We start from the raw sequence: 26,967 nt of genomic DNA on the forward strand, positions 1-26,967 counted from the left end.
ACATCCAGTTGGTGGCTGGTCACAAGTGGTGTTCCCCAGGGCTCAGCACTGCAGCCAGTCCTTTACTGATGATCTGGATGAGGGAATCGAGTACACCTTCAGTAAGTTTGAAGATGACACCAAGTTGGGTAGGGAGTGTTGATCTGCTTGAGAGCAGGAAGGTTCTCCAGGGGGATCTGGGCAGGCTGGGACCAATGGGCCGAGGCCAATTGTGTGAGGTTCCACAGGGAGAAGTGCTGGGTCCTGCACTTGGGTCACAACAACCCCGCGCAATGCTACAGGCTTGGGCAAGAAGGGCTGGAAAACTGCCTGGTGGAAAAGGATCTGGAGGTGTTGGTTGACAGCTGGCTGAACATGAGCCAGCAGTGTGCCCAGGTGGCCCAGAAGGCCAACAGCATCCTGGCCTGTATCAGCAGTCGTGTGGCCAGCAGGACAAGGGCAGTGACCGTCCCCCTGCACTGGGCACTGGTGAGGCGGCACCTGGAACCCTGTGTTCAGTGTTGGGCCCCTCACTGCAGGGGGGACACGGAGGGGCTGGAGCGTGTCCAGAGACGGGCAACGGGGCTGGGGAAGGGGCTGGGGCACAAGTCTGATGGGGAGCGGCTGAGGGAGCTGGGGGTGTTCAGCCTGGAGAAAAGGAGGCTGAGGGGGGACCTTGTCGCTCTCTGCAGCTCCCTGACAGGGGGCTGTAGGCAGGTGGGGGTCGGTCTCTTCTCCCAAGTAACAAGTGATGGGACAAGAGGAAATGGCCTCAAGTAGCACCAGGGGAGATTAGGAAAAATCTTTTCGCTGAAAGGGTGGTCAAGCATTGGAACAGGCTGCCCAGGGAGGTGGTGGAATTACCATCTCTGGAGGTGTTTAAAAAATGCCTAGATGTGGCACTTAGGGACATGGTTCAGTGGTGGACTTGGCAGTGCTGGATAACGGTTGGACTCGATGACCTTAAAGGTCTTTTCCAACCTAAACGATTCTGTGATTCTTATGAATGGTTTTAACTGTGGAGCCGTTATGAACTTCTCATGTAAGGTGCCACCTAGTGGCTGGTTGAAAGTTCTTCATTCTGAGTTTAATAATAATCAGTACGATTATATAAGCCATAAAAGCCAAAGGCCAATTCTTATACACAGTAACTGATGAAGAGGCATTTCATACTCTGTTGACCTTGTTAAAATTCCTTTTTAATGATTTCTTTTAAATCCTAAGACTTGCACTGCTCCACTGTGTTCTTGGGCTGGGAATACGTTATTTCAGCTTTAGTCTTTTCTGATGAATAAAATGGCAAATAATTGCTAAAAGAATTAATTTCCAGTCATCCCAGCAGCGAAATTTTGCCTGAACAAAATTATTAGACCTTGTTTATGCTAATAAGTTTCTTCAGCATCTGTGGGGTGGCTTCAGGCAGTATCCTTGTGACAAAAAGATGATTGTGCATCTGAGTATGCGGTCAGTTCAGAGCTACTGGAGAATGCGTCTTACATAACACATATGAAAAAGATTAGCAGCTTCAGAGTCGTCATCATCTATAGTTCTAAAGGATATTACAAAGGAGGTTAATGATTAAAATATACTTGTAGCATGGACTAGGAAACATAAAATGAGCTCCTCCTTTTATGTAAAATTGTGCAGTTTACAAGCTCCAGAGAGGTTACATGAATGGAAAAATGAAATATGTGTTTTCAGATCAGCAGAAGTCATCCATGATGCTGTATTTTTTTGGTATTGTTTCTTGCTTTATATTTCTGGGTGGCCATTTCTAACTTATGTAGGAACTTTCTTTCAAAAGAACTGAACACCTGTGTGTTGGGAAGATAGGCAGGTACAGCTAAGGCTCAGCATCTCTGACAATGAGGCTGGACGTACTGGGCCTCAAATTGGCCTGTATTGGTTTGGACACTCAAAATTGGCCACCAGACTTGAAAATTCAGTTGTGTTTTGCCTGGGTCACTGAGAGACCTTAGGGTCCCAGGCTGGAGAAGAGCTTGGGCTGCTGATTCCCATGTTTTGCCCATGAAATTATGAACTTCATTAGCTGAGATACATAGGCAATACCTTTGAGTGATTTTATTTACGACACCTTTGGTTTCCCTTTTGCTGCTGTCACACACTGCTGTACTTACCTAGTGCTTGGGGGTGAAGTTGTTTAATCACAGGATATGCCAGACGCTAAGGGTGAAGAATTACTTTTCTCTAGACCTCTATGCACAGGTTTTTTGCTAGAAAAATACTGCCTATTGCAACCTATTTCATTTTCAACCCAGCTAGTGATGAAGAGAAAGTTAGAAGATGGGTCTTAACTTCACAGTCCTGGTCTGTGTAAGGGAAAGGAATACAGTGTCCTGGTGTAGCTAAGATGTAGGTCTTTTCAAGCTAGCTAACATTTCCCTGAGCCTTGCAGCTCAAAGATGCAGCTGCACGATAGAGCCACTTTTGGTTAAGAAACAGCATAACTTAGGATCAGCTCCTAGCAAAGGCTGGCAGGCTGATAAGATGTGGCTAGCAAAGAAAAGGGCTTTTTAGCCTCTGCCCTGTAAAGCTGCATGGTGGGACCAGAGAGATATTGCAGCAGGTAAAAGGTACATCTAAACAAAGCTCAAAATTGTACATGTTTAATATCACAAGACAGTTTAAAGAAAACTGCACACTGTTTCTTAATGCCAGTATAGAATATGGGACAGGACCCAAGGGAACTTCAAAGGGCTAATGAACCTTGACTCTGTCCCTTTAAATGTCATTGTTAGTAAATAGTTTAATGAAAGAAGCTTTCATCAGGGAAAAAAAGTGGCGAACTACACTGGTAAATAATTTGCCTTGGCAAGTAATATTTAAGCCACTGATTCGAGCTGTAATTCTGCTCAGCATTATCATTTTGCTTTGTAAATAGAAGTGCTTATCCAAACAGCCGAGCTCTCTGTTGTTGTTGATGAAAATGGGAAAATGTGGGGCAGAGGGAATGTGTCACATCCCTTCCTTTCTGGAAGTCTGCGGTTTCCAGCTATTCAGATAAAACTGCTTGTGTTTCCATCGATCTGAGCCTTGCACTGCAACAGCAGCGCAGCAGAACAGCGTTGAAAGATAACCCCCCTTTTGAAGGTGTCCCCAGTTTGGGTTTGTTTGTTGGTGGTTTTTTTTTTTTTTTTGGGGGGGGGAGGGGGATAGGCCGTGTGTGTCCCTCATCCGTGACACAGCTAGAAACTTCAGGAGCACCCTTGGAGGAGACCAGCACCCGAGCTCCCTAAAGTCACCGGGCTGCCGCCAGGCCAGTAGCAGGGCTCCGCTGGCCCCGTGCGCCGAGCCCACCGCGCTGCGACGCTGGGTGACACTGGAGGGTGGCAGCGGGATATTTTCGTGCCGCAGCCCCGAGTGAGCTTCCCCTCCCTGCTTCTCCGAGCCAGATGGAGACACATTTGGTTTCTCTTTTAACCATGTTACTTTTGCGAGGAGAATAAAATGAGCAGGACCAGCTATTGGCCGCAGCAGCATAAGAAAGCCCTGCTTTGCCAGGGGAAACCACATAAAAGCGTGCGTGCGTGTGTGCGTGTGTGTGTGTGTGTGTGTGTGTGTGTGTTTGGGTTTGGGGGGAGGGCGCAGCGAGGGATGATGCCTGGAGCTTCTTGCACGCGGAGCTGCGATTTGTGAGCGAAACATGATGAAATCACCCCCTGGACAAATCACACGAGCCTGTCAACCTCACCAGGTGGGATTACTTGTAGCTAATAGCCCGAACTCCCAGAGCAAACAGCTCTGTGCTCACTATAAAGAAAAGGCGACGGTGCTGCGTAGGCTTTTCAAGAATTCTCTAGCATGGCTAAGAAGGGCTGCCTCCACTCGCACCAGGTACGGGAGGAGAGGAGCGTGTTTGCTTTTAAAGGAGGAGTAGTCCGTCTCTCCTGAATAAGTTCCTACAAAAAGGAGCGTTTCAGCTTCAGAAAGAGCTGTTTTATTCATAAACCCCTTCTGGTTTGTGTTACTCTCCAGCGGTGACGCTGTCAGCTGCTGCTCCAGTGATGGGAACTGCAGTGCTGGGGAGCTCGAATGTACAGAGGACCATCTCTGCCCCTTTAATTGTAATGCTCTTAGCTCGAAAGTCCTGCTTTTTGCACGGTTTGCTTACTTTGCTGTTTTACTTTTGCAGGTTATATCTTTATTTGCTTTTGCCTTTGGAGTAAATGTCTGCATGGGATTTACGACAAATCGATTTAGGAGATCTGAAGAATGGGATGAGGGCCCCCTCTCAGGTACAGTAACGGACGTAAATTGTACATCGCAATACCCTGATGTTATATACTGTGGTTAGAAACCACTCCTACTCTGAAACAGTAGTTTGCTTGTTCCTTTTCCCTCTAGGATATAGGGAAGGATAAATAACTCGGCAAGCCCGAGTCAGTTGACCTTTGGGACTCACCTATAGGTCTCCTATTTACTTAAACTTTTGCTCTGAGTGCATGTGACTATGGAAAATCTAGCTTATTTTAGGACTGAGCACTGTCAGTCTCACAGAGATCGGTCTTGTCAGCTCCTACGTTGCATTTACTATGTCTTGTACACCACGCCGTTTCCTTCTAGAGCTAAAAGAAACTCCCCGATGGGTTTAAGGGTACTGGCTTTATTCTGGTAGCTATTGAAGTGGTTTCTAGAAACTTGATTAATGCTTTCAAGAGGCGCTGGTGAGAAAAGCTTTTGGGATTTCTGTGGCTCCTGAGGTCATGCTGGTTTGTGAACAGTAGACGGCAGACATCTGACGGCAGAGAGGGCCAGGCAGTGGAGAGGGCCAGGCAGTGGAGAGCAGGTGTTCGCCCAGATGTGCTGTCGCCCAGTTCTCTGTTTTTCTTTCGCCTCCAATTTTTTTTTTCTTCGGAGGAAAGCAAGAACATGCCACAGAAAAGACCGTTGTTTGTGTTCTGTGGCAGTATAGGTTTTGTGAGCTCAGGCATAGTCCAAGTGGAAAAACATATAACATGGAAAACTAGTCTTTTTTTCTTAAAAAGAAAGAAAGAAAAAAAAGTAAGTAAGCAAGCTTGACTTGTGTCTCTGTTCCTTCCTTTGGCAGGAGAAAGGAAACCTGTGGTCATTGACTTAGAGCTGGTTAATAGAACTGAAGTGAAAGGGTTTCATTTGCAATGCCCATCTGTAAGGATAGCTTGTGAATGTTAATTATAAAATAATTTACTGTGGCCAGAGTTTGTTGTGTTCCTGACAGCGTACCTGTGTCTTCTCCCACTCTGTCTTTCACAGGAGTTGGTGTCTAATCACAGCTACAATCAGGGCTGCTCATAACTGAGCAGAGGCATTTTAGGTAATCAGAAAGTTAGTGGCTGTTGCTTTTGATCTTTATGTAACGGAAATAAATGCTTTTCAAGCAATTTTATTTTACTGTTTTTATCTTCTAGTACGCTAACTGTAGGAAGTTGTGTAGTGTGTGTAATAGTGACATGAAAGATTTGCATTTCATGTCTTCCAACACCTGGCTGCCAGATGTTTTACTTTCTCGCTAGTGACCACATAGGCTTCAGGGCAGGGCTGCCCAGTTGAATTTTACTGAAGTCCCAAAGGTCTGATATTGGGGACCCATTGCAACTCACCAGTGCCAACTCTGCTCAGCCAGCCAGCACTGTTCAGTGCCACCAGGGTGGGGATCGGTAACTGCGTGATGTTTCCAGTAGTAGGAGGTTCATCTCAGCATTACATAAAAACAGGATGAAATACAGGATGTCTTGTAAGAGGGCAGGAGATGGGTTACTTTTGGTTGTCTGTTGAGAATTCGCTTACAGGTGGGATTGGACTGACACCTGACATTGAAGTAGTCCATTCCAGGGTGCAACAATGAGGGAGTTTTGTCCCTTCAGTGTTTATGCAGCTTGGTTACTTCTATTGCAGTAAAATAAATAAATAAACAAACTAAAAAAAAAAAATTAAAAAAGGATAACAAAGAATAAGTATTATAGTCACATATGTCTAAAGGAGAAAATAAAAAGTTATGCTAGAGAGATGCTTTTCTTACCAAACTAAAAGCACTGTGATCAAAGAACCTATTTAGGCTCTCTTAATTGCATGACTTCCAGTTATATTTCATCAGAAGTCCAGTGCAATTAAATATCCAGAATGGAATACTAGTATAAATACTTTTTCAACTTCATTCTGCCTTGGCTTATGTATTTCCAAGTTTCTTGGTGTTTAGAGCTAATTAGTTTAGATTGAAAAAAACACTACAGATCTTTACTGCACAGACCAATTTTATATTTCTCCAGAGGCTGCATCATCATTCCAAGCAAATTTCAGTTTTCATCTAGCATAGAACTCCTCTACAAGTCAAAACCAACATTTTCTCCCTAGTCCCTTATAAATGTATGTCAAAGAAGTACCATCATGCCTAAAAAAAAAAATCCCTCTTGTTCTCTTTTTACAGAGTACAGACATATAAGCATTTATACATTTGAGATGTTTAATAATTGTACTCAACAAATTATTTAATAGAATTTTTTTTTTTTACTTAAAATTTCTAAAAGACATTGGAGGACCAAAGTTCCCCTTTTTTTGCCCATAACTTGGATTTTGTAAGCTACTTGCTTAAGGAGCTTTTTAGGCATCTTTGTAAGCACTTCCAGGGAAAATGGCCTTAGTAGTCTCTTGAAGCATGTTCTTTGGTGATGATAGGATGATAGCTTAAATTTTGGAAGGAGAAACACTGACATTTTTCTGTCCTTTCTCACTAGATTTGTAAGCAATTCATTAAAAATGGAGTCATATCTCTCTTGTACTAGAACAGTTAGGATGTGGGGGTTTTACTTTATTTTTAAATAATAAATAAATTTGACTTCTCATTGAAATTTTACTCATTGCCATGGCATTCTGCAAAAATGACATGCAAGTTCATAATATGAATATTATCTAGCAAAACTGGTGTTTCAGATGTTTTGTGTAGGTGTTTGGTTGATCCATGTAGGTTCCATAGAGGATCCATGGGATCCAAACAGGCAAATTCTTACCAGGCAGTCGTCTTCCTGTAACGACTATGTAAGCATGTCTGTGTTGTGTAATCCTATGACTGAAATAGTACTGTAAGCAAATTATTATTTTTTAAAAAATATTGGAATCAGATAGAATCAGATCAAATAGTTTCATATGGCACTTTCCAAGGTAAATATAGCACATTTACTATGGAGATGTAATAACCTCCATGGACTGAATCAGAAAGGCACTATTGCCCTATGTAACTTCTCTCTCTAACCTGTGATATAAAAGACAATTCTTAGATTGTTGTTTTGAGCTTAGCTGGCCAAAAAAGAATGCATGGAAAAGGTTGTGAGAAGCTTTATGAATCAAATAAGGAGGGGAGGGATCTTCATGTTAAGGTCCCTCTGCCTTCTGCATGGTCTGACTGCAGGAGCTGTAGAGGGATGCAGGAATTTCAAAAAATTGTGTAAGTTTGTTTTGTACAGGGTTTTCTATTAATTTGGAAATGCTCACCAGGGATGGAGCCTCTCATGGTATATTTTCAAAGTATTCTGCATGCACCAGTACCCATGCCATGGCATTGTGCACGACCTGAAAATCATGGTCTGGCTGCAAAGGCAAGGTCAAACATGATAAACAAATGAACAATCTTAATACATTCAGAGATCAGAGAAATTAAATCAAGTCCTCTTTTGTGTTGCTGTATGGAGAGTGTCCTACATTGACTGAGGAGCTGTGACTTGAATTTGCTAAGTAATTTGGGATAATTTGTCATGTCAGTAATAAAGTGGCTGTCAAGAAATGTGCAAAAATAACAGACAAGGTAGCTAGGCTAAACTTTTCTTACATGAAATGGAAACCCTACTTGCAGTTATAGAAGATGGAGCTAGAAGGGGACCTTGACCAGCTATGTAGACCTTCTGTATACCTGGAGACATGGTCAGTTATTACTGAAGTGCTCCTGACAGATCTTGGTCTAACCTGTTCTTCAAAATCTCCAAGATCAGAGATTGCACAGCCTTGGTGGGCAATTTGTTCCAATGGTTTTCAGATAAAGCTGCTCTTTACAACAGCTAGACATTCCTTGGGCTGTAGTTGACTCTGTCCCTTATGTAATCTGCAGCCAGATTTACACCTGCTTTTTCCTAAATGCATGTTGACATGTGGTTTTTGACCTTCTCAAATGATCTCCCCCTCATCCCTTTGAAATGAAGGCGGCAATGGCAGTGTAAGGGATATATAGTGTATGCTAGTATGTAGTACCTTTTGGGTCCATAATACCTTTGATTTGCAGCTTACTGGATCTGTGATTATATTTACTAGCTTCCAAAATGGAAAGTAGTAGAAGAGATTAAATAACATGGAAATATTATTTAGTAACAGATCTCCAGAAGCATTTGGCAGGAAGCAGCTGTTGTTAAGAATAAGGAACAAGATTTTGTATCTCTGAAAATTTGGACATTATCATGCTTTGAAACAATTCTTTTGTGATTAATTTCTAATATAGCTTTGTGGCCTATTATATGAGCAAAGAAAACACAGATCCATGTGTCGCCAGCATAGATATGTGATCTTTAGCTCCTTCGAACTCCAGACAGCCAAAATATTGATGTCTCATAAAGAGCTTTCTTGCAGGGTATATATACCTATAGAGTGAAACTTTGTGTGTATGATGTTACTTGCTCTGAGCATTACTGATCTAATTGGGGGGGGGGGGGGGGGGGGAAAGCAGAGACACGGTTGCCTGCTACTACCTTTTCCAGCAGGCATATGAACGTCCCTTGCCACTGCCATGATCCATGACTGCAGCTGCGGTAGGTTTGGGTTTCTTGCCCATTATCTTGCTGTAGGGTTGGTTTGCTGTCAGGTTTGCTCCCTGAAGTGGTTTATGCTGATGTCCAGCCAGTGTCAGTGCCACTCCAAGGGAAGTGGCAGAGCAGTAGTGCTGGGGATGGGAGCTGGTGGGATATTGCCTACTACAATGTCACCTCCAAACTTCCCCTTCATCTTCTTTTCCATTCATTCTCCTGGGATAACGTCATCTTGTTTGGGAAGAGATTTCCCCTCAGTTTGTGGAGACTAAATTTTCAGCTATGTAAAAAAGTAGGGGAAAAATATATAAGAAAAGATCAGAGCAACTGTTTCCCAAAAGTGCCGTTGCATCAGTCCTCTTAAAATTGCATTGCTAATCATGGTAAGGTTTGCCAAAACCAAAACCAAACCATGGTCTAAAAGAAAACAAAACCCCAAGACAATTTCAGACTTAATTTTAATAGGTCTCTCAAGGAACAAAAGGCATTGTGAAGTTTTCCTTGGAACACCTCTGTTGTTGAAGAATAACACACGTTTGTTATTTTACTTCATAAAATATGATTAACCTTAGCAAGTAGCACACAATTTTCTTACTTCATATAAGCTGCTATGTAGGATTCTTTTATAGGTAAAAAATGTAAAATATATCAAATATGTACATCTCTGCTTTTTTCCTCAAAACTTAGTATTTTATATGCTTTACATATCAGCTTTGACAGTAAGGGCCCTTACTAATACAGAGATTAATTAAGTCTAATACATTATTCATGGTTTTCAGACTGGCACTCCTCCATTGATGTATATAACTAAAATGCATTGATTTCTTACATACGTCTGTATTTTAAGTTCTTTAATTTAATGCTCTGCAGAAGCCCACTAAAAAGCCTTGCTTTACTTCTTTGTTAATTTATAGAGCATCTTAGAATTTTCTTTCACGCTTGACGTTGATTTGGTGCCTTCCAGTATAGCAAACCAAGTCCTGCTGACTGCATGTAGATTAATTGCAGTCCTTTCCTATGCAAACTGCCCAGCCAGCCATGAAAATGTCACTTGGTTTCTGAAAACAAAGGCCTGCTTCTGAGGAATAGCTGCAGCTCCTGGAATGGGGCCTTGGAGACTTCAATACTTTTCTGCTAATGATCTCTTGATTGTTACAGAGGTGAAGCCAGGGCTGTTTCTTTGCAGGATGTTATCACAGCAAGCTGCTTCCTTCTTTTTTTTTTTTTCTTTCTTTCCCCTTTTATTTTATTCTCCCCCAAAAGAGCAACTGTTCTGGGATTTGTTTCTCTTTTTTGTTTTGTTTTTGGGTGGTGGGGTTTTTTTTTGTTTGTTGTTTTGTTCTGTTGGTTTTTTTTTTTTGTATTTGTTTTGGGGTATTGTTGTTTTGTTTTGTTTTTTTTCTTCAAGCAACTCTTCTCTCCCTGCTCCCTTCCCTTCCCCAGAGCAGGCAGCCGAGGGTTTGCTCATCCACTGCTGCTGGACTGACAGATGATGCCCTGTTTCTTGTTCCACACAGTCCTGTCAGATTCCCCTTGGATCAGTACCTCTGGCTCCTGCAAAAACAGATGCTTTGAACTTCAAGAAGCAGAGCCTCCTGGCTGCCGCTGTGACAACCTGTGCAAGAGCTACAACAGCTGCTGCTTCGACTTTGATGAACTGTGCTTAAAGACAGGTACGATGGGTCTCCTGTCCTGCACTGCCAGATGCTGCTGACACCTGGTTCCTGCCAGCAGTCAGGACCTGCCTGACAAACCAGCGCTCCCTGCCATAACCTGCATCTCCTCCTCACCTCAGGTTGCCTTGTCAGGCAGGCTCAGCTCAGCTCAAAATGCAGCCCATGTTTCCTTGCAAGGAGCAGGAGGGATGCATGCCTATCGCTTCTCACTGCTGGGCTTTGCCCATGGTTTCCAGGGCAGAAAAAGCAGGGCACTTTGCATTTCAAAGTAGTTCTTCTGATACTCAATTAAAAGCAATAATCAGTGTTCAGGCACCAGTCTGACCTCCAGGTTACAATGAAAAGAGCGATGCTAAAGGCTGGAGGTTGGTCATTCCATGTTAGCCATCCTGTTTTCTCCCAAGTGATGACTTAATATTGAAGCAATTCATGCTCACTTGTGGGCTGTGCATTGTGGTTACTTGTGAAAGCACCTCAGAAGTAGAGTTGAAGCAGCACAGGTCTTCTCAGGGTGAGCTGCAGGTGACAAACTGGGCTTGTTCCCCTTGCCCCAGACTGATTTCCAGACGTCAGGATGCATGTAACACACTGTTTGACTTCAATTCGTTGGACCCTGGGGGATGGAAATACAGCACTGGGTTCATTTTCTTTTTGTTGTTTTCATGAGTCATAGGCAAGGAAAACTTCAAAGAGGGCCATGAGTTATGTTCTTACTACTTAACGTAGTGCTTTTAAATTATTAGTTGTACCCATCTCTGTGACTGTTTGCACAGTGATCAGAGTTGACACAGGTGCCTTCTACTTTTGCCATTAAATATTTTCCTGCTTTATGAAAGAATTACACTTACTAAGCAGCCAGAAGAGAAGACTAATGATTAAAAATATCATTGCCCATGGATGTGCCATACTTGAGAGTCCTGACTTCCTCAGTTATGTTTATAATATCATTTTAATAGCTTAGTAGCAGAACATGGCGAGCTAATCCAGTATGAAAGACTACCTTTGGTTCCGGGCCAAAACCTTCTGAATTTTACGCTGATACTGTTTTGCTCCCATATAAATGACTGCAGAATGAAAGGTTCTTTTTGAAGACTTTCAGCACAATAGAAGGTATTTGCTGCCGAAGGGTAGACTTTCAATTCCTCCTGTCTGCAGTGCACCATGTCCACATATGTGTATGGATAACTGCATAGCCCTTGGGACTGTTGTGTGAATTGACATATACTCCCATAGACATTTATTAAGGCAATTATCACATGTACAATCTGTAAATATTAGATATTTACAGAAAAAAGCCCCAAGTGAAGAAGAAAAGGGAGTAATAGGCATTGCTCTGGTGTGGTGTGGTTTTTACTGGGCACATGTTGTCTAAATTAATCTTTCAAGTTTCTTGTTGGTTGGACCAGGATGTGGAAAGCTATATGCTTACACCCTTAGGCCCTATTTCAAGGTGAAGCAATGCACTGCCCTTAAAAGAGCACCTAATTTAGACAGGCCCTTAGATCCTAACTTAATTCGCAAGATAAGAAGAGCTGGAGTGCTTTACAGGAGCTGTGCCATGCTTTTCCTTGAATAATTCCTTGAAGAACAGCTCTTGTTCTGTAACTTTGCAGTTGGTGTTGAATCTTACCCTGTAGGTGAGGAACTGATGGGAGTAAAGCAGCGACTTGCATCCACATAGTCTCTTTTCAACTTTCTTTTATTTTGTATGGCTTGAACTGCGAGTAGTTCGGAGAAAAGAATGGATCACCCAAGAAACACCAGCTTCAGGCTCCACCATTTATCTGTCAAGATCCTTTCTTGTCTTCTCCTTTCTACACTTTTTCTGGCATTCAGACTGTACAAAGCCTGGAGTGTAACACCTGAGGGTAGCAGAAGCACTTGTGGGTGGGTGGAAGCACCCTCCTGCACTTGCAGGACACAAAGGTCCTTTTTGTTTCTGGTTGACATGCCTACTTCAGAGGTCTTGAAATCGCGAAAATGGGGCCATAAACTTTACATCAAACTTTTAACGACTACAGTGTTGTCATTATGACTTCAGTGAGTACTTTTTGTTTTGATTACAATCTCTCATTCTTGCCTACCTGGTGAATATTTTAGCTCGGGGCTGGGAATGTACTAAAGATCGCTGTGGAGAAACCAGGAATGATGACAATGCTTGTCACTGCTCTGAAGACTGCTTAAGTAGAGGAGATTGTTGCACTAATTACCAAGTCGTTTGCAAAGGTACGTCTTTGGTCTTTCTACCTCTTATCTTTCTAAACCTGATAGAAGGCAGCCCTGTGGGTAGAGTATTCTTCTAAAGGAGAAACCCTTTCCTTGTTTTCTTCTGATTTTTTGGAGGAGGGGGGAAGAAGGGGGAATTGCATTTGTAATTTTTTTGGCACTAGCAGAGGTGAATACTTTTAATTTGTTGATGGTATGACTGTGTCTTTGCCTGTAGAGATGGCAATAGAAAGAGGCATAAGTGGATGAAGAAGAGTTTAAAGTAAAACACAGAAGTGTTTAGATGTATTTGTCTGCATCACAGGGACAGCAGGGATATCTGATGGTCTCAGAAGGAATGGAACATTCCTAGATATGTTATCTCTGTCTCAAAGACCTCTCCCCACCCGCACCTGGAATACTACTGAGACTACTTGGCCTAACACCTGTAGGCTTTGTTCTTTGTGGGACAGGAGTTATGAGAATACAAGGGCTGTAATTCACAGCTGGGTGGCATGGGCTTCAGGTGGCCATGCCATCTTCTGAACACCATGGCTGCAGTGCAGCCTGCACTGCTTGGTGGCTAGAGGGTTGTGAAGGCTTAATTTTCATCCTCTACCCCAATTTTTTATGCAAAGCAGGACATGTTCCAATGTGTCTCACATATGGAACAAGTCTTCTGATCCTTGGTAATGAGCTCTACAGGTTCTCACTTCTGTACCTCAGCTAGTTCTTAGTTTTTTCATTTATTAACTTTACTGGTGGAAGGGTTACAGTTTTAGATTTTCTTTTCTTCCACATCATTTTGACCAACTGCATATGTTCAAAAAATGATAACCATCCAGACCCATACACTGAAAATGAACTTGTCTTCTTTATTTAAGTTTTGCTGTTGGGAATCCAAATGAAATCTGTATATTCCAGCAAGTCCCCATAGGTTACATTCTTCCCCTTCCCAAAGAAACCCAAGGCTGAGACCACTTAAATACTGGTATAGTTTTCAGTTCCTGCCTTTTTTGTGAGCCCCCTCTTACAAGGGTCAAGACAGAGGAATTTACATGTCTCCAGCTTTAATGTATATAATCTTTGTTTAATTGGCTAATAACAAATGATCTCAATGACCCTTGCACTCTAACAAGAGCAAGCCTTATGTGAGAACAGTGTTTCCTCTTTATTCATGCCTTTGCCTATCTGAGTATAGTGTGTTGGTTTTTTTGTTTTGTTCCGTGCCCCCCTACCTTCTTGGAAATTGTCCCTCCACCTTCTGTTGTGGTCAGTTGGAATTGCTGCAGGACACGTTTCCTGCAAATATTTTCTATGGTGCTTTTTGTTTTGTTCTTTTAATTGAACTACAGTTCCTTTAATAGTGCCAGGTTCAAGAAGTGAGCCTCGTTAGCTTAGCTAATAACTTGTTTTTCAATTGACCTGTGAAAGTGCAAGTCATGAGCCACTCCATAGTCAGCATTCAGCAGTGAAAACATTAAGAAAATAGTTGATTAAATAAAGTAATTTTAACTAATCGAGTTCTGAAAGAGTATTAGCTGTTTCTGAGTCTCACCTGATCCATGAGCTGCTCAACTCCGTAAATCAGCTGGATGTTATTTAGTTGTTTTTCTTCCCCACAATGGATTTTGTTTTATGTCTTTAGCCAGCTGAATTGGCTCATGGAGACACCAGAGCTGGTGGGGAGGAGGGTGGGAATTCACAGCCAGAAGCAGCACTACCTGTTTTTGACACATCAAAAATAAAAAAATTAAAATAGATGACACTGTGCCTAAAGCATTACCACTGTCTCCTGCTGTCTAAATGACACTCTTGCCTCCAGTTTTAGGAGCTGCTTCTAGGAGTGCTAGTTTGGATATTCATGTTGAACAGACTATAACCAGATCATTTGTTCAGCTTTGAAAAAAACCTGCTTATGATTCATGGGAAGTGTGACAAGACAGTCCATTAGCTGGAGTTAGACTTTAATTTTTTTTGTCATTTTCTGTGAAACCTGTAGCTGTGTCCACATATTTTTTCTTTTTGTTTTTTGAAAATCCATTGTGACTTTTCTGGTAGGAGAAACACACTGGGTGGATGATGACTGTGAAGAGATCAAGGCTCCTGAATGTCCAGCAGGGTAAGTGTTTTGCAGGCAACTGCAAAGCCAAATGCAGCAAGGTTGATGGTCCCTGACACTGCCCTGGACCTCTGAACACCACATTCCAAGCCCTGGCTCTGTCACACAAGCTGAATGGCTGTGGGTTGGATGCTTTCCTGTGCTTCACCATTTGTATAGCTAGGCTGATAATATTGTAACACATTTGCCTTTGGGCTGCTGGATGAGTAATGGTGTGTGGTCTGTGTGCTTGAACTCTTGGTTTTTTATCACCTGCTGATGGGTTTGTCTGCTTTACTTATGACATAGGGAAGGTGACCAAACTCCCTTGAAATCAGTGGAAAGGTTTCGGTTTTTTTCGTTTCAGTAAAATTCAGATTAAACCATATGTGAACATGGTTCAAGCCGTTTTTAAAATAGAATTTTGTACTTCTAGTGTTATGTTCCTAAATGAAAGGATTTCTAAATTGCAGTGGGATACAGGCTTAATGAGGGGTTTGAGCAATGAGTAACACTAAGAGAGTAAGCACTTCTGAAACCAGTTGGCTCACTATTATCCTTAAAGTTAAGCAGTCTGCTAAGGTGCTGCCCTGTGTTGCAGCTCTGTCTGTGCTATTAGGAGGGTAGTTCTGAGGTGATAGGAGCCCCTGCTGCTCCTGGTGACAGTGATGGCTGCTTACCCTCTCAGCAGGCAATGAACATTAGAAGTCCAGGTGTGTCCACCTGGGACATCTCTGCCTGCATAGGATCAAGTCCCAGTAACAGTAGTAATTAAAAATGTAGTAAAATAACATGAAGTACTGTCATCTTTAGTACATGAGAATGAGCTCTGCCTCGCAGAGCTTATGGACTTTGTGAAAAGACCAGCTGTCATGAGATGTGGTTTTTAACTACAGATTGTATGCTATGGTAGGTACTTATGCATGCTATTGTTTTTTTCCTTCTCCATCTCCTTCTATAAGCACTTGCCTTTTGGGGCTATATGCTTTTAGCTGCTCAGGGAAGGTGTCTTTTATGTTGGAGCTCAGCCCTTTCACTGACTGTGAGTGAACAGTGGACATTACTAACTGTGAAGATTATCAGTTTGTGCTGATCTGTTAGGTAAGCAAAAAAAAAATAAATTAGACATATAGCATATGCAGTAACTACTTTAGATTCTCTGGAGTCTCAGTGAGCAAGTGGAAAAAACAATAATAATTTTGAAATGCTGCCTCACACTCCTGCTGCTTTTGCTTTCAGCTTTGTTCGTCCTCCTTTGATCATCTTCTCTGTTGATGGTTTCCGTGCATCGTATATGAAGAAAGGGAACAAGGTCATGCCCAACATTGAAAAACTGAGTGAGTACATCTGTTTCTTTACAATAATGAAAGAAGATTGCTTGCAGCCCAGTTGTTTTCATTGTTCACTGAGCAACAGAACTCATTGTGGAGCTGTGGGTAGAAGGGCTGTTCCAGACACAGGGCTCCTCTTACTGAAAAGTCCAACAAACATTGTCTTTTTTTTCCATGAAAGCAGAATGGAAGAAGTCCCCTTTGGTTTATCAGCTGGTGACTTGAAAGCACCCTGGCTAAAGCCACACATAGCAATCAGAGAGTGTGGAGAGAGCTGCCACTTTAAGGAGTGCTGCTCAGAATTACTGACCTTCATATGGTTTTGTCAGCAAATAAATGCATTTTCAGTACACGATATATATCATGCATTCTTACAGGCTAGTTGGGACGTGCCTGCAAAATTTTTGACTTGATTCAGAAATGTTGAAGATCTGTGTAAGTGGGTGCAGGAGCTGCAGTGAAAGTGTGATAACTAGCTGGGGACGTGCCCCAGCCATGAGCAGATCTGCACTCACCTCTGGGGGAGCGGACATCCACCTGGCTTTGTGGAGTACTGGATGCAATGCATATTTGAGCTTCTCAGTATAGCATGGCAGTTTGTGTGTGACCATATCCTTGAAAGGAGTTGGATTTCCCCCCCCCCCAGTGTGTGTGCTGGCCCTTGTATTTGTGTAGCCGTCTACAGTTGGACTCGATTTTAAAAGTATTTTCCAATCTAAATGACTTGATGATTCTATGATCTTGGGGGCTGTGGCCAAAGCCCATTGTGCAACTGCAGCTTTAGTATATTTGCCACTTAAAATTAGCCTGCATTTTCATAAGTTGTTTTACTTAGCAAGATACTTCCAATGACTCTGGACTCTGGAAGGAGGCTGGCTCAAAAAGGAAAACAGTCTATGGAAATGTAGCTGGTTCTGTAGTCCTCTGGCTGCATTATTTCATTTGTTTATTATGAAGTACAAAGAGTGCGTGACTTGATTTACTACCGTCCCGTGGTAAAGACCTGCCAATGTTAAGCAGCAGAATGTTCATTTAAATTGGTTAAAATTTAACCAGTTTCTGCGGCATTTTGAGTCACAGCAAGTAATTTCCTCTGTTTTTGTTTTCCATGTCTGAGAGCTTCACTTCCTAATGTTTGCATTCACAATTGATTTTTCAGGATCTTGTGGAACACATTCCCCTTACATGAGACCAGTCTACCCTACAAAAACCTTCCCCAACTTGTACACCCTTGCTACTGTAAGTCCCTGTGAAGGATTTTGATAGTGTTGCACTGCAGTAGAAATGTGGCTTGTGGGAAGCAAGGTTGTTATTTTTTTTTTATATAAAACTGCTTCACTGTCCAACCTTTTCTGACTTCAGTTATGGCATTTTCTTCAGCATTCTGAATTTGAGATAAAGTAGATCTCACCATTATACACTGTCACAGTTTTCCTGTGCTTTCTTATGCCTGCTTTTACAGTTATTTGTACTGCTGCGTAATTACAGGTCAAAGTTTTTCCAGGTGGGAAAAAAACCACCCCTGAAATCCTATCCAGAATACAACCAGCAGCTGTTTCTTCATTGGAGTAGCTGAAGTTGGTGGGACTAACTTAGTGGCTAACTTACAATTCCTGGCGGCTGCACGTGTCTGGGTGCTGCATTGGCCCTGCAGTAAAATGAACCATCACTTCTACACTCCAGTGGCATGGCGGGCAGCCAGGCTGTCCCCACTCTGGCATGCAAACGCTCCTGTGTGACAGTGCTCCCAAAGCTGGGCGAAGGGGCTCCCTACTTGCAGCTGCATTTTTTCCCCTTCATTTCTTCCTGCAGCTTCTGCACAAATGTTAAATGGGAAGAGAAAAGGAGGGGATGGAGAAACAAATAGCTGGGGATAGGAGAGGGCCAAAAGAAAGGGAGAAGAGCAGAAACTTCTCACATTGCCTTTATGGCTGGACAGACTGTGATATAAAGCCATGGCTTTGGGTGACTTGCCTTGGTTTTTTTTCCTTGGAAATAACTTATCTCACAGTCTCTGGTGAAGATGAAACATTATAAAATGGAAATGCTAAGTGTTACTCTTGCAACCAGAGAATGAATTACTGTTTCCAGAAAGGGAATTCCTGAAAAGGAACTGAAAGTTCAGATCAATCTCCTTTTCATAAATTTTTGCTTACTTTAGATGGTCTCAAGCTAACTTGTAACCAGTGTGAAAATACTTCAAAGTATCAAGTAACAGGAATTTTTCTGCCTTTTAGCACAATTTAATCATCTCCTACTGCTTTAGTTACTACACGCAGTATTAAATGTGCTTATCTTAAAAGTTAAAACCTTTTCTGGTGTACAGTTACAAAGATACCCATTTTAAAATAATTTAGTGGTATTTGCAGATAGCTATGAAGAACTGGATTTCTGTGCATTAGGGTTGTACTAATTAATCTACTTCTGCATAAAGGGACTCTATCCTGAATCACATGGAATCGTTGGCAATTCGATGTATGACCCAGTGTTTGATGCCAGCTTCAGTCTTCGAGGGCGAGAGAAATTCAATCACAGATGGTGGGGAGGTCAACCAGTAAGTTTCAGATTCCCTCTTCCTCCTTCCCTCCTCCCTCTCCTCCCGTCCCCCTGTGCTGTGGAACATAGCCAATAATAATAATTAAAAAAATACATCTGTGAACAATTTGTACCTAATCTTCCCCCTGGCTGGCTCTGCGTCTGTCAATTTAATGTAACATTTTGAGTTCGCTTTTGCTTTTCAGAATAATAAAGCCATTGATTATGGAACGGTGCTTGCATTGATAAGTATAAATTAGATGTGGCTAGCAAAACCCCTCGCTTTAGGCAGCAGTTTAACACTGTATGTTCATCGCCATGGCATAATGTTTCTTTTTATTATGGGTTTCTTGGGTTTTCATCCTAGCAATGTTCTTGTGGCAGTTTTAGTATTAGTGTTCTGTCAGTGTAGCGTAGCACAACTTCATAATTATTATTTAAGTCCACAAAGGATCACTGTTACTTGACCTGCTGCAGACGCTGTGGAAGTTTGTGAATTTCTGCCTTGACCAAAGCAGTGTTGGCTGAACTGGGTTCTCTCTCTTCGTGTTTGACTGACTTGGTTTCTCTAGCTCTGAATCCTTATTCTGGGCAAGGAAATGGCCTCTTTCAAAGTATTCTGTGTTACTACAGCTAAGGTCTCCTTGCTTCTGCTGTACTTTCCCCTATTAGTGCATGCTGTGGTGGCTTGCTTTGCCAACAAAAGTGGGTTTAAATTTAATTAATAGGTTTGATGTGCAATCAGCCAAGGTGCATGCACTTTTCATTGCCCCGAATGCTTAAAGAACTATAGTTTAAGAGCTCCCTGAACAGTTAACCCCACAAAAGAGTGAGGTGATGAAGGTGGGGAAATCAGAAGGGGTTTGGGAATACCATAGTCTGTTATTGCTGCTTGCTAAAGTGATTGGTGTCATCCCCCAAATTTCTTAAGAAGAAAGATCCCAAGGGGCTAAAGGAAGTTACTCAGATGTTTTTAGGCTTAGCAAGTGTGTGTGTTATTTGTCTGCATGTGGTTTTAGTCTGCAACAAATGTGAGAAAAGACAGTTTAGAGCTGCAAGCACGTGTGTGACAGGCAGATGTGTCTGGCTGTAGCTGAGCCAGAATATGAGGTATTTGTGCTTTTGTAAAATTTGTCAGCATAAGAGTGAGTGTAGCTACTCTCTCGCCCAGCTATGACCTGGCTTAGCTTTTTAGCATGGGTTGTGTGGATAGGAGAGTGAAGAATGTGCTTAGCTATTGTCCTCCTAGATGTGAGCAAAGAAGCAGGATCGGAACTAAGAGCAGTGAAAGGGTGGCAGTGGGTAACATCTTCCCCCATCTTGGCTGCAGCCAGAGCCACATAGCTAACCACCAGTGCCTGCTGCAGTCAGGCACTGAGCTCAAAGGCAATATTGTGGCTCAGCTGCTGTGTGACGATGTGTTGAGCAGCTGTGATTTTAATTATACATTGCAAATTTAATTGTGTGTCTTTACTTAATCACAATTAGGTAGGAGTTAGTGGGGAACTAACTGTTGGAGACTGTACAACTGTCTGTTTTTAAACTGATATTTTTAAAGTACAATGTACATCTATAAATATTTCATCGTCTGCTGTGTTGAGTGGGGAACATTGGTAATACCCGCACTCACCTATTAGAAACACCTGTGCTGCTCCAGAGAATAAAAGTTTTTCTGGATTGTAAATAGGTTATGAAAAATATCAGCTGAGATTTCAAGAAAGTTACACAACAGTCAATGACTGTATGCTGGATTAAATCCTCGGGACGGGGAGGGTGTTGCATATGACAAGAAAGGACTCTTAAATAAGCCAGCTGACCTGAAGAAGTGTCAAAAAGGAAAAACACACATATAATAAACTGGAAATGTCATTGGAAAGTTGTGAACAAAAGCATAGAGGAAGGGCTAGAATTCAATCCCCACACACTTAGTGTGAGGGAAACCTGTAAGTTTGGCAAACGTGATAAAGTGGCTATAGTGGTTGGGTAAGGAGGTGGTATCTTTTGCGGAAGTATGAAGTAAATGATACTCTCTCTGCATGTGGATGAATTGCACAGTTGATAAGGGAATTGTTGATTGTTATGGGAGAAAAAATGACCTCTATCTATACGTGGGCTAGATACAGTCCATTTCTAATTCTTTTTTTATAATTTTGTCTAAATATCACATTGACATAGACTGCCAGAAATAGCTAGGTATAAAAAGACAAGACAGTAGTTTTAAGGGGGGAGAAAGGGAAAGCTGGGTTGCATATCACTGAAATCTTGTCTGTCATATTACATATTCATCTGGGTCTTTTTAGGTCTTAGGTCTCAACCTGGAGTACTCAAACAGCAGAGTGGTACTTGGTTTGCACAGAATTGGGAATTACTGTTTTACTGCCCAGGAAGGCAGGAAAAGTGTCTGGGATTCCCAATCCCCTATTATGGCTAAAACTACCTAGAAGAGAATGTAATTTAATGTTGATAATTTCTGAAATGCTTTCTTGCTTCTGGAAGCTGGCCTATTGTATATGGCTTTGTTAAAATGTGAGGGTTTTGGTGTTTCTTCTGTGGTGTGTGGTGGTTGTTGTTGTTGATGTTTTTTTGATTTTTTTCTAATACTCAGCATCTTTCAGGGAAACAGCCAGATTGTCATGAACATCAGTGGGAGCTGGCAGATGAGTAGCTGAATGTTTCTACACCAGGAATTATGAGAAATTAATTTTAAGACCATTAGGAAAAGGAGAAGGGGTGAAAAAGGTAGCTTGGAAGTGTTTCAAGGTGCTTCAGCCTGTTGTTGGATTTCCTGAAATCCAGTCTTCTGATTTAGTATACAACTTATTTAGTATATAACTTATTATACAAGCTTTAAACTACCTTGTTTTCAAAACAAAAGTATTTGACAGAAAACAGCCGCAAAACCACTCCTTGTATTGCTACAGCATCTCACAGAAATTAACATCAGGGCCCATGTTCCCAAGGGGGAACTAAGTTTACTGCTCATTTTTCATGACACTGAGACTCTGTTTTCATCCCAAGTAAATTTAAGTACTAAATTAGGCCCCAGCTGCCTTTGGCTTCCGTTAAGCAGTAGTTTTCCATGTCTTGATTTTATGTAGTGAGCTTAAGCTTACACTGCAGACAATACGCTGCTTTTTTTTTTAGTCATCTTTCATGATGCTTAGAAATAATCCATTGGCCTCCCCAAGGTCAGAAGGAGACAGGTATAAAACTGCCAAACTGTGGTTAATGGGGACATAGGGGCTTCTTCGGAAGGTAACCCAGCTTGGATCTGAGTTTGGCTCCAAAGATGCCTCTCTCTTCAGAAATATTTTAATTATAAAAGTATTGAAAGTTGTTTAGGCCACCTTGTATGAAGCTTTATTTTCACTATTAACCTTCTAAAGAGAATTCAACCCTCAAAAAGGGCCCAGCTTGAGATGCTGAGATAAACTTTAAAAAGGGCCCTGACATTCCTCGATAAGTGACAGCATGTAGGGAAGCTGTCCTTAGTCTGCAAGGTATGCCTGTAGACATTAGGCATCATCGCTACGCATCTTAACTGAATATTCCTGATTTTATCTAAATTTCACATTCTATATAAATCTTTGGGATAGAACTATTTTGCTCTCCTGTTCATTGGGATTTTGTTGATTTTGGGACTCTAGCAATTATAGAAAGAACTTACTTTCATTTTCTTGTCTAGTCAGCCAGAGCATTGGCAGGATAGTTACATTTGAGGGGGCCAGGCTCTGCAGAAAGCTGTCATCTGCCTTTTTGTCCAAAACACATTTTGCAAGTACTTTATTGATTGGTGGGGGAGGCATGTCTATAATTGTCTTTTTGTAACTATTTCTTTTTGTCTAGCTTGAGCCATAAGCAAGCAACAGGGCTCTTTGCATCTGTCCAGCTATTTAAAAGGCTTCTTGTACCAAAATTTTCTGTCTAGGCAAGAAGGCAATACTTAGTTGGGCGAGATCCTGCTAAAGAGTAAGGAGTGGAAGGGGCTACTGCATGTTTTACTTTGTTGGCAGGACAATTTGCAAATGGCCCAGGAGTGTAACATTTGGCAGCATACTGGTATTAATGTATGTTTTGACCAATCTTGTACACATTTCTTTACCTGGGAAATGCTGTGAATTCCCCTTTCCCACCTTTGCCTGGGTGTGGAAGGGATTTCTATTCCATGCATTACCAACTCTGCTGCAGTGGGTGTATGTGCTTCCTCTCCTCCTGACATGAATCTCCTTCACCGGTTGGTGAGTGGGAACATGTTTGCTCAACTTGGCTCAAGGGCCGGACTTCAGAGCCGTCCCTCCCATCAGCCCTGGTCTGAGATGTGCTGCTGCCAGTCCTTTTGTAGTACAACAAATATGGGGAAGCCTTTGCAAAGTTATGGGCTCTTATTTATTCATGGAAGATTAAAGGTAGGGAGGTGCCCCACTTTCTGTGCAGGTATTCAAGGACAGTTCAACAGCCGACTTGAATAACTCTTGTCATGGTTTAACCCCAGCCTGTAACTAAGTGCCGTGCAGCTGCTGGCTCACTCATCCCTGTGAGGGATGGAGAGGAGAATTGGGAAGGAATGTAAAACTCTAAGACTGAGATAAGAACAATTTTAATAGTTAAAATAAAACAATGGGAGGGACACCCCCCACCCCCATAATAATAATAATAATGAGGGAGAAGGGGACAGGAATAAAATCCAAAGGGAGGTGAGTCAAAAACCAAGTGATGCACAATACAGTTGCTCACCATCTGCTGATCAATGCCCAGCCAGTCCCTGAGCAGCAGTTGGCAGGCCCTGGCCACCTCCTCCCAATCTATATACTCAACATGACATTCTATGGTATGGAATATCCCTTTGGCTAGTTCAGGTCACCTGTCCTGGCTGTGTCCCCTCCCAGTTTCCTGTGCCCTTCCAGCCTGCTTGCTGGCAGGGTCTGAGAAACTGAAAAGTGCTTGACTGAGGTGTTTTTAGTTGTTGCTAGGTGATATTTACACTTCTATCAACATTATTCTCACACCAAATCTGGAATACAGCACTGCACCAGCTACTTAGAAGAAAATTAACTCTATCCCAGCTGAAACCAGGACAATTCTGTAGGTAATATCTCTGTGCAAGTGTGTCTAGCAGTCAGAAGAAGGGAGAACTTGGGACTTCCATGTTCCATATGGCATTGCCACCTAAACTGTTGCTTAGCCTGTCTATTTTTATCCATAAATGAAGGAGAAGAATTGTAGTCATTCAACATAGAGGATGTAAAAGACAGTAATTCAACTTACAGGATATGTTTCATATACAAATAGAAAAGCATGTATACTATTTCTTGGGATGTTTGCCAGTGTACTAGGGTTGAATCTGTGGGTCCATAATTTAATAGGTCTTCTTGCATTGGAAAAGTTGGATATTCTTTAACTCCTGTGGCATGGTATGAAGACAGAGTGGTTAATCTTTTTTTTTTTCTCAGTATTTATTCCTCTCTTTCCTGCTTAAGCAAATAAATTCACAAATATGGCCTTTATATAGCTTGCAATACAATAAAGTTTGTCCCATATGCAAACCATGGGTGCACAGCTGACATAGTTAAACAGCTGACTATAAATTTCTAACATATTAACAGTTAAAACCAATGTATTTACATATGGCAAATAAATTACATAAGCTCACAAACGGTACTGACCTTGCAATGCCTAACACAGCAAACTTTATGGTAAGTGACCTGAACAGATGTGACCAGCCATAGAGCATATATAACATATTGCTTTTACATGCTGAGGACTGGAACATTTAGGATTAATTAACTTTAAGACTGCAAGCCTAACCAACAGAGAGGAAATGGAACCGTAACCTTTATTGCTTCTTTAATTTAAATTGTTTTGCATGGATAAGGTTGAAAGGACATCAGCTAACTTTTTTTTTTTTCTATCCTGCATTGACTGACAGTGTAGTGTTAGCCTGCAATAGGCATGACTTGTAGTCTGCCTTGAAAGACAATGGATTTGATTTAAAGACAGTGAGAGTTGTTCAATGATTTGGCTGCAGTAATAGTTTGCCATGCTTTTCTGCTGGAATTACTAACCTATAGCTGAGGGTAGTAAGGAAACTTTATGTGCTCCTATCAGCTGCTTCAGTTTGTTGTCTGATTTTTACCTAGCCAGTAAAGAGTCTAGTAACCAAGGGTACTTCTGGTAGAGATTGCTACCACTAGATTAATCTGCAATAACTCTCACAACTCTAAATCACAGTGGAAATTTGATTTAAAGCTTGTTCCATGCAGATAGAAATACTTCCACCTAGATGACTGCTGCTTCTCTGCATGCTTAAAGACATCTCCGTAAATACATTGTTACCAGCAGCAGCTTTAGGTATGATGTTGAATAGTGTTGAATTTTCTTATTTTGGTTTTAGTTAAACCAAAGATGTCTTGGTTTTGGTTTTGGTTTTTTTCCCCTTAAAAAGAAGGAGGTGGAGGTTGAGTATTATTTTGCTGAAACCTGGAGCTGAACCAGGCTCTGCTTGGCAGTCAGCATGGAGTCTTCCAGAATCACTTCTCCAATGTGGTCAGTTGCTGGCCTTTTGACTTGCTGGTCTTTGACTTTAACAGATCATTGTCTTAGCTGTTGAGTTTATTTCAAGTGCAGCACACACATGTCCTCATCCAAACAGTTAATGCCAATGTAAACAGCTGCATTCCCGAGGTGAAATACTTGGGGGAGCAGGGAGGGTGTAGGTTTTTTTCCCTGTCTGAAGCCAGTCTGGGTGCCTTTGGACTGCCCTTACTGCTTGCTTAGGGGTGCGCAATTAGAAGTGATCTCCACTTACTTGCATTAGGCCTGGTTCAGAAAGGTGTTCATGCTGTTTTCATGTGGCACTCATGAAGCACGGTCTCCACTCAACAGGAATAAAAAATAGCTGCCACCTTCTTGCAGGCATGCTGGGTACCTTGGCAATGTACGTAGGGCCTAATTATTGTTCTGTCAAGATAACTACTGTTTTACTTGCTTGTCCGGAGGGTGGGTGTCTTTTGGCACATGTTTAAAACTGTTGCCTAGAATAGACAGGGTCATGGCTGATTTCAGCAGTGCTAACAGTCAGGAGCGGCTTCAGCTGCTGAGGGTGGAACTTGGCTGGTCTGATTTGGCCAACCAGGCAGGTTGGACCACTTGGATCTGCGCAGGCCAAAGCACTAGAAAGGCAAGCTAGAGTTAACAGATGGTAAAATCCAAATGCTGAATTCCCTGGACTTATTTTGTTGGTACCTTCCCAAAGATATCTGTAAAATTATTTAAACTCTGCAGGAGCACAAACACTTTGAAAGAAAAAACTGCTGCAGCTCTGTAGGGACAATGGTTTTCCAAGTACAGCAAGACCAAAGAGCCTAACAGCAGTGGAACTGATGCTCCTTGTGCTGAATTTGTATTTGACATCTTTTCTCTACCATGAGGGAATTCTACTCTAGGAATAAATCTGCAATGCAAAGAAAAATGTAATTGCTTTATGTTTGGGCCCTTTTTCACCTGGGCAGCCCATGAACCACTAATGAATATGCAGTAGCTCCTGCCTTAGTTAGACACAGGGTCTGGGCTGAGGTTATATACCCTGTGCTGATTTATATGACATAAGCGGGTTTGTGGGTGCATCCTTGCACTGCAGTCACATCTCTGACTGCAGCTTCTGGGCTCAGTGACATGAGCAGTGGATTATAGACATACTTCCTCATCTCTCCTGTTCATCTGCATTTTTCTGTCCCATCCTGTCAGGACTAGTATTCTACAAGCATTTGAAAACAATGTCCCTGTTATTCAACAATTCAAAGCCAAATTCCAATATAAATTCAAAGCCTTTTTTTCCTTTTTTTGGGGGGCAATTACTTTGCAGCTGTATCATCTTGTGGTCGTCACCATGCAAACCCCAGTGCTGGTGGAAGGCTGGGGCTGCAGAGGCTGAGGGGTGTGCTTGTGGGTCGCCCCATTTGGTGGTAGCTTGACTATAGAGTAATATGAACTAACCCTGAAATCAGACTCCTGAGGAGAAGCACATGAAAACAGAGAAGGATGGGCTGCAAATCCATGGCCATTCTGTTCCTGCTCTTGGTGCTTTTTAGTTAACCACCATTCCTATAAAGTTACCATGGATATACTCTTCCCTGGAAAAGAGGATACATGACCAGAAAGTTAGAATACAATAAAATGTGATTTAAATTTAATTGGATTGAGTCCAGTGAGATTTGGAAGGGTGGAAGATGAGAGATAAGTTAAAGGGTGTGTCTAGGGCACTGGAAAGGCAGAGATGACCAATTTTCCCATAAGTAACAGTATCCAAATTCAATTGCTATTAACTATAGTCTCAGTGTGCAAATGAGCTTTCATCAGAC

At 42.0% G+C, this 26,967-nt stretch overlaps 1 protein-coding gene across 6 annotated transcripts in view; it reads left to right on the forward strand.

Annotated features, from left to right (window-relative positions):
- The window catches only part of ENPP2 (ectonucleotide pyrophosphatase/phosphodiesterase 2), a 77,161-nt gene that overhangs the window by 13,044 nt on the left and 37,150 nt on the right, over positions 1-26,967 (forward strand). The window contains exons 1-8 of one of the 6 annotated variants that reach the window (XM_056331776.1): positions 3,544-3,694; positions 4,133-4,235; positions 10,280-10,435; positions 12,539-12,664; positions 14,705-14,765; positions 15,984-16,081; positions 17,235-17,314; positions 18,510-18,629. In XM_056331776.1, the coding sequence (XP_056187751.1) occupies positions 3,644-3,694; positions 4,133-4,235; positions 10,280-10,435; positions 12,539-12,664; positions 14,705-14,765; positions 15,984-16,081; positions 17,235-17,314; positions 18,510-18,629 (795 nt within the window). In that variant the 5' untranslated portion in view covers positions 3,544-3,643. Of the gene's footprint in view, positions 1-3,543; positions 3,835-3,989; positions 4,035-4,132; positions 4,236-10,279; positions 10,436-12,538; positions 12,665-14,704; positions 14,766-15,983; positions 16,082-17,234; positions 17,315-18,509; positions 18,630-26,967 lie in introns of those variants that run through there. The other 5 variants (XM_056331778.1, XM_056331777.1, XM_056331780.1 and 2 more) reach the window with 5 other exon arrangements.

Source organism: Falco biarmicus, chromosome 3 (assembly GCF_023638135.1).
Source record: "Falco biarmicus isolate bFalBia1 chromosome 3, bFalBia1.pri, whole genome shotgun sequence".
Classification (NCBI taxonomy): domain Eukaryota; kingdom Metazoa; phylum Chordata; class Aves; order Falconiformes; family Falconidae; genus Falco; species Falco biarmicus.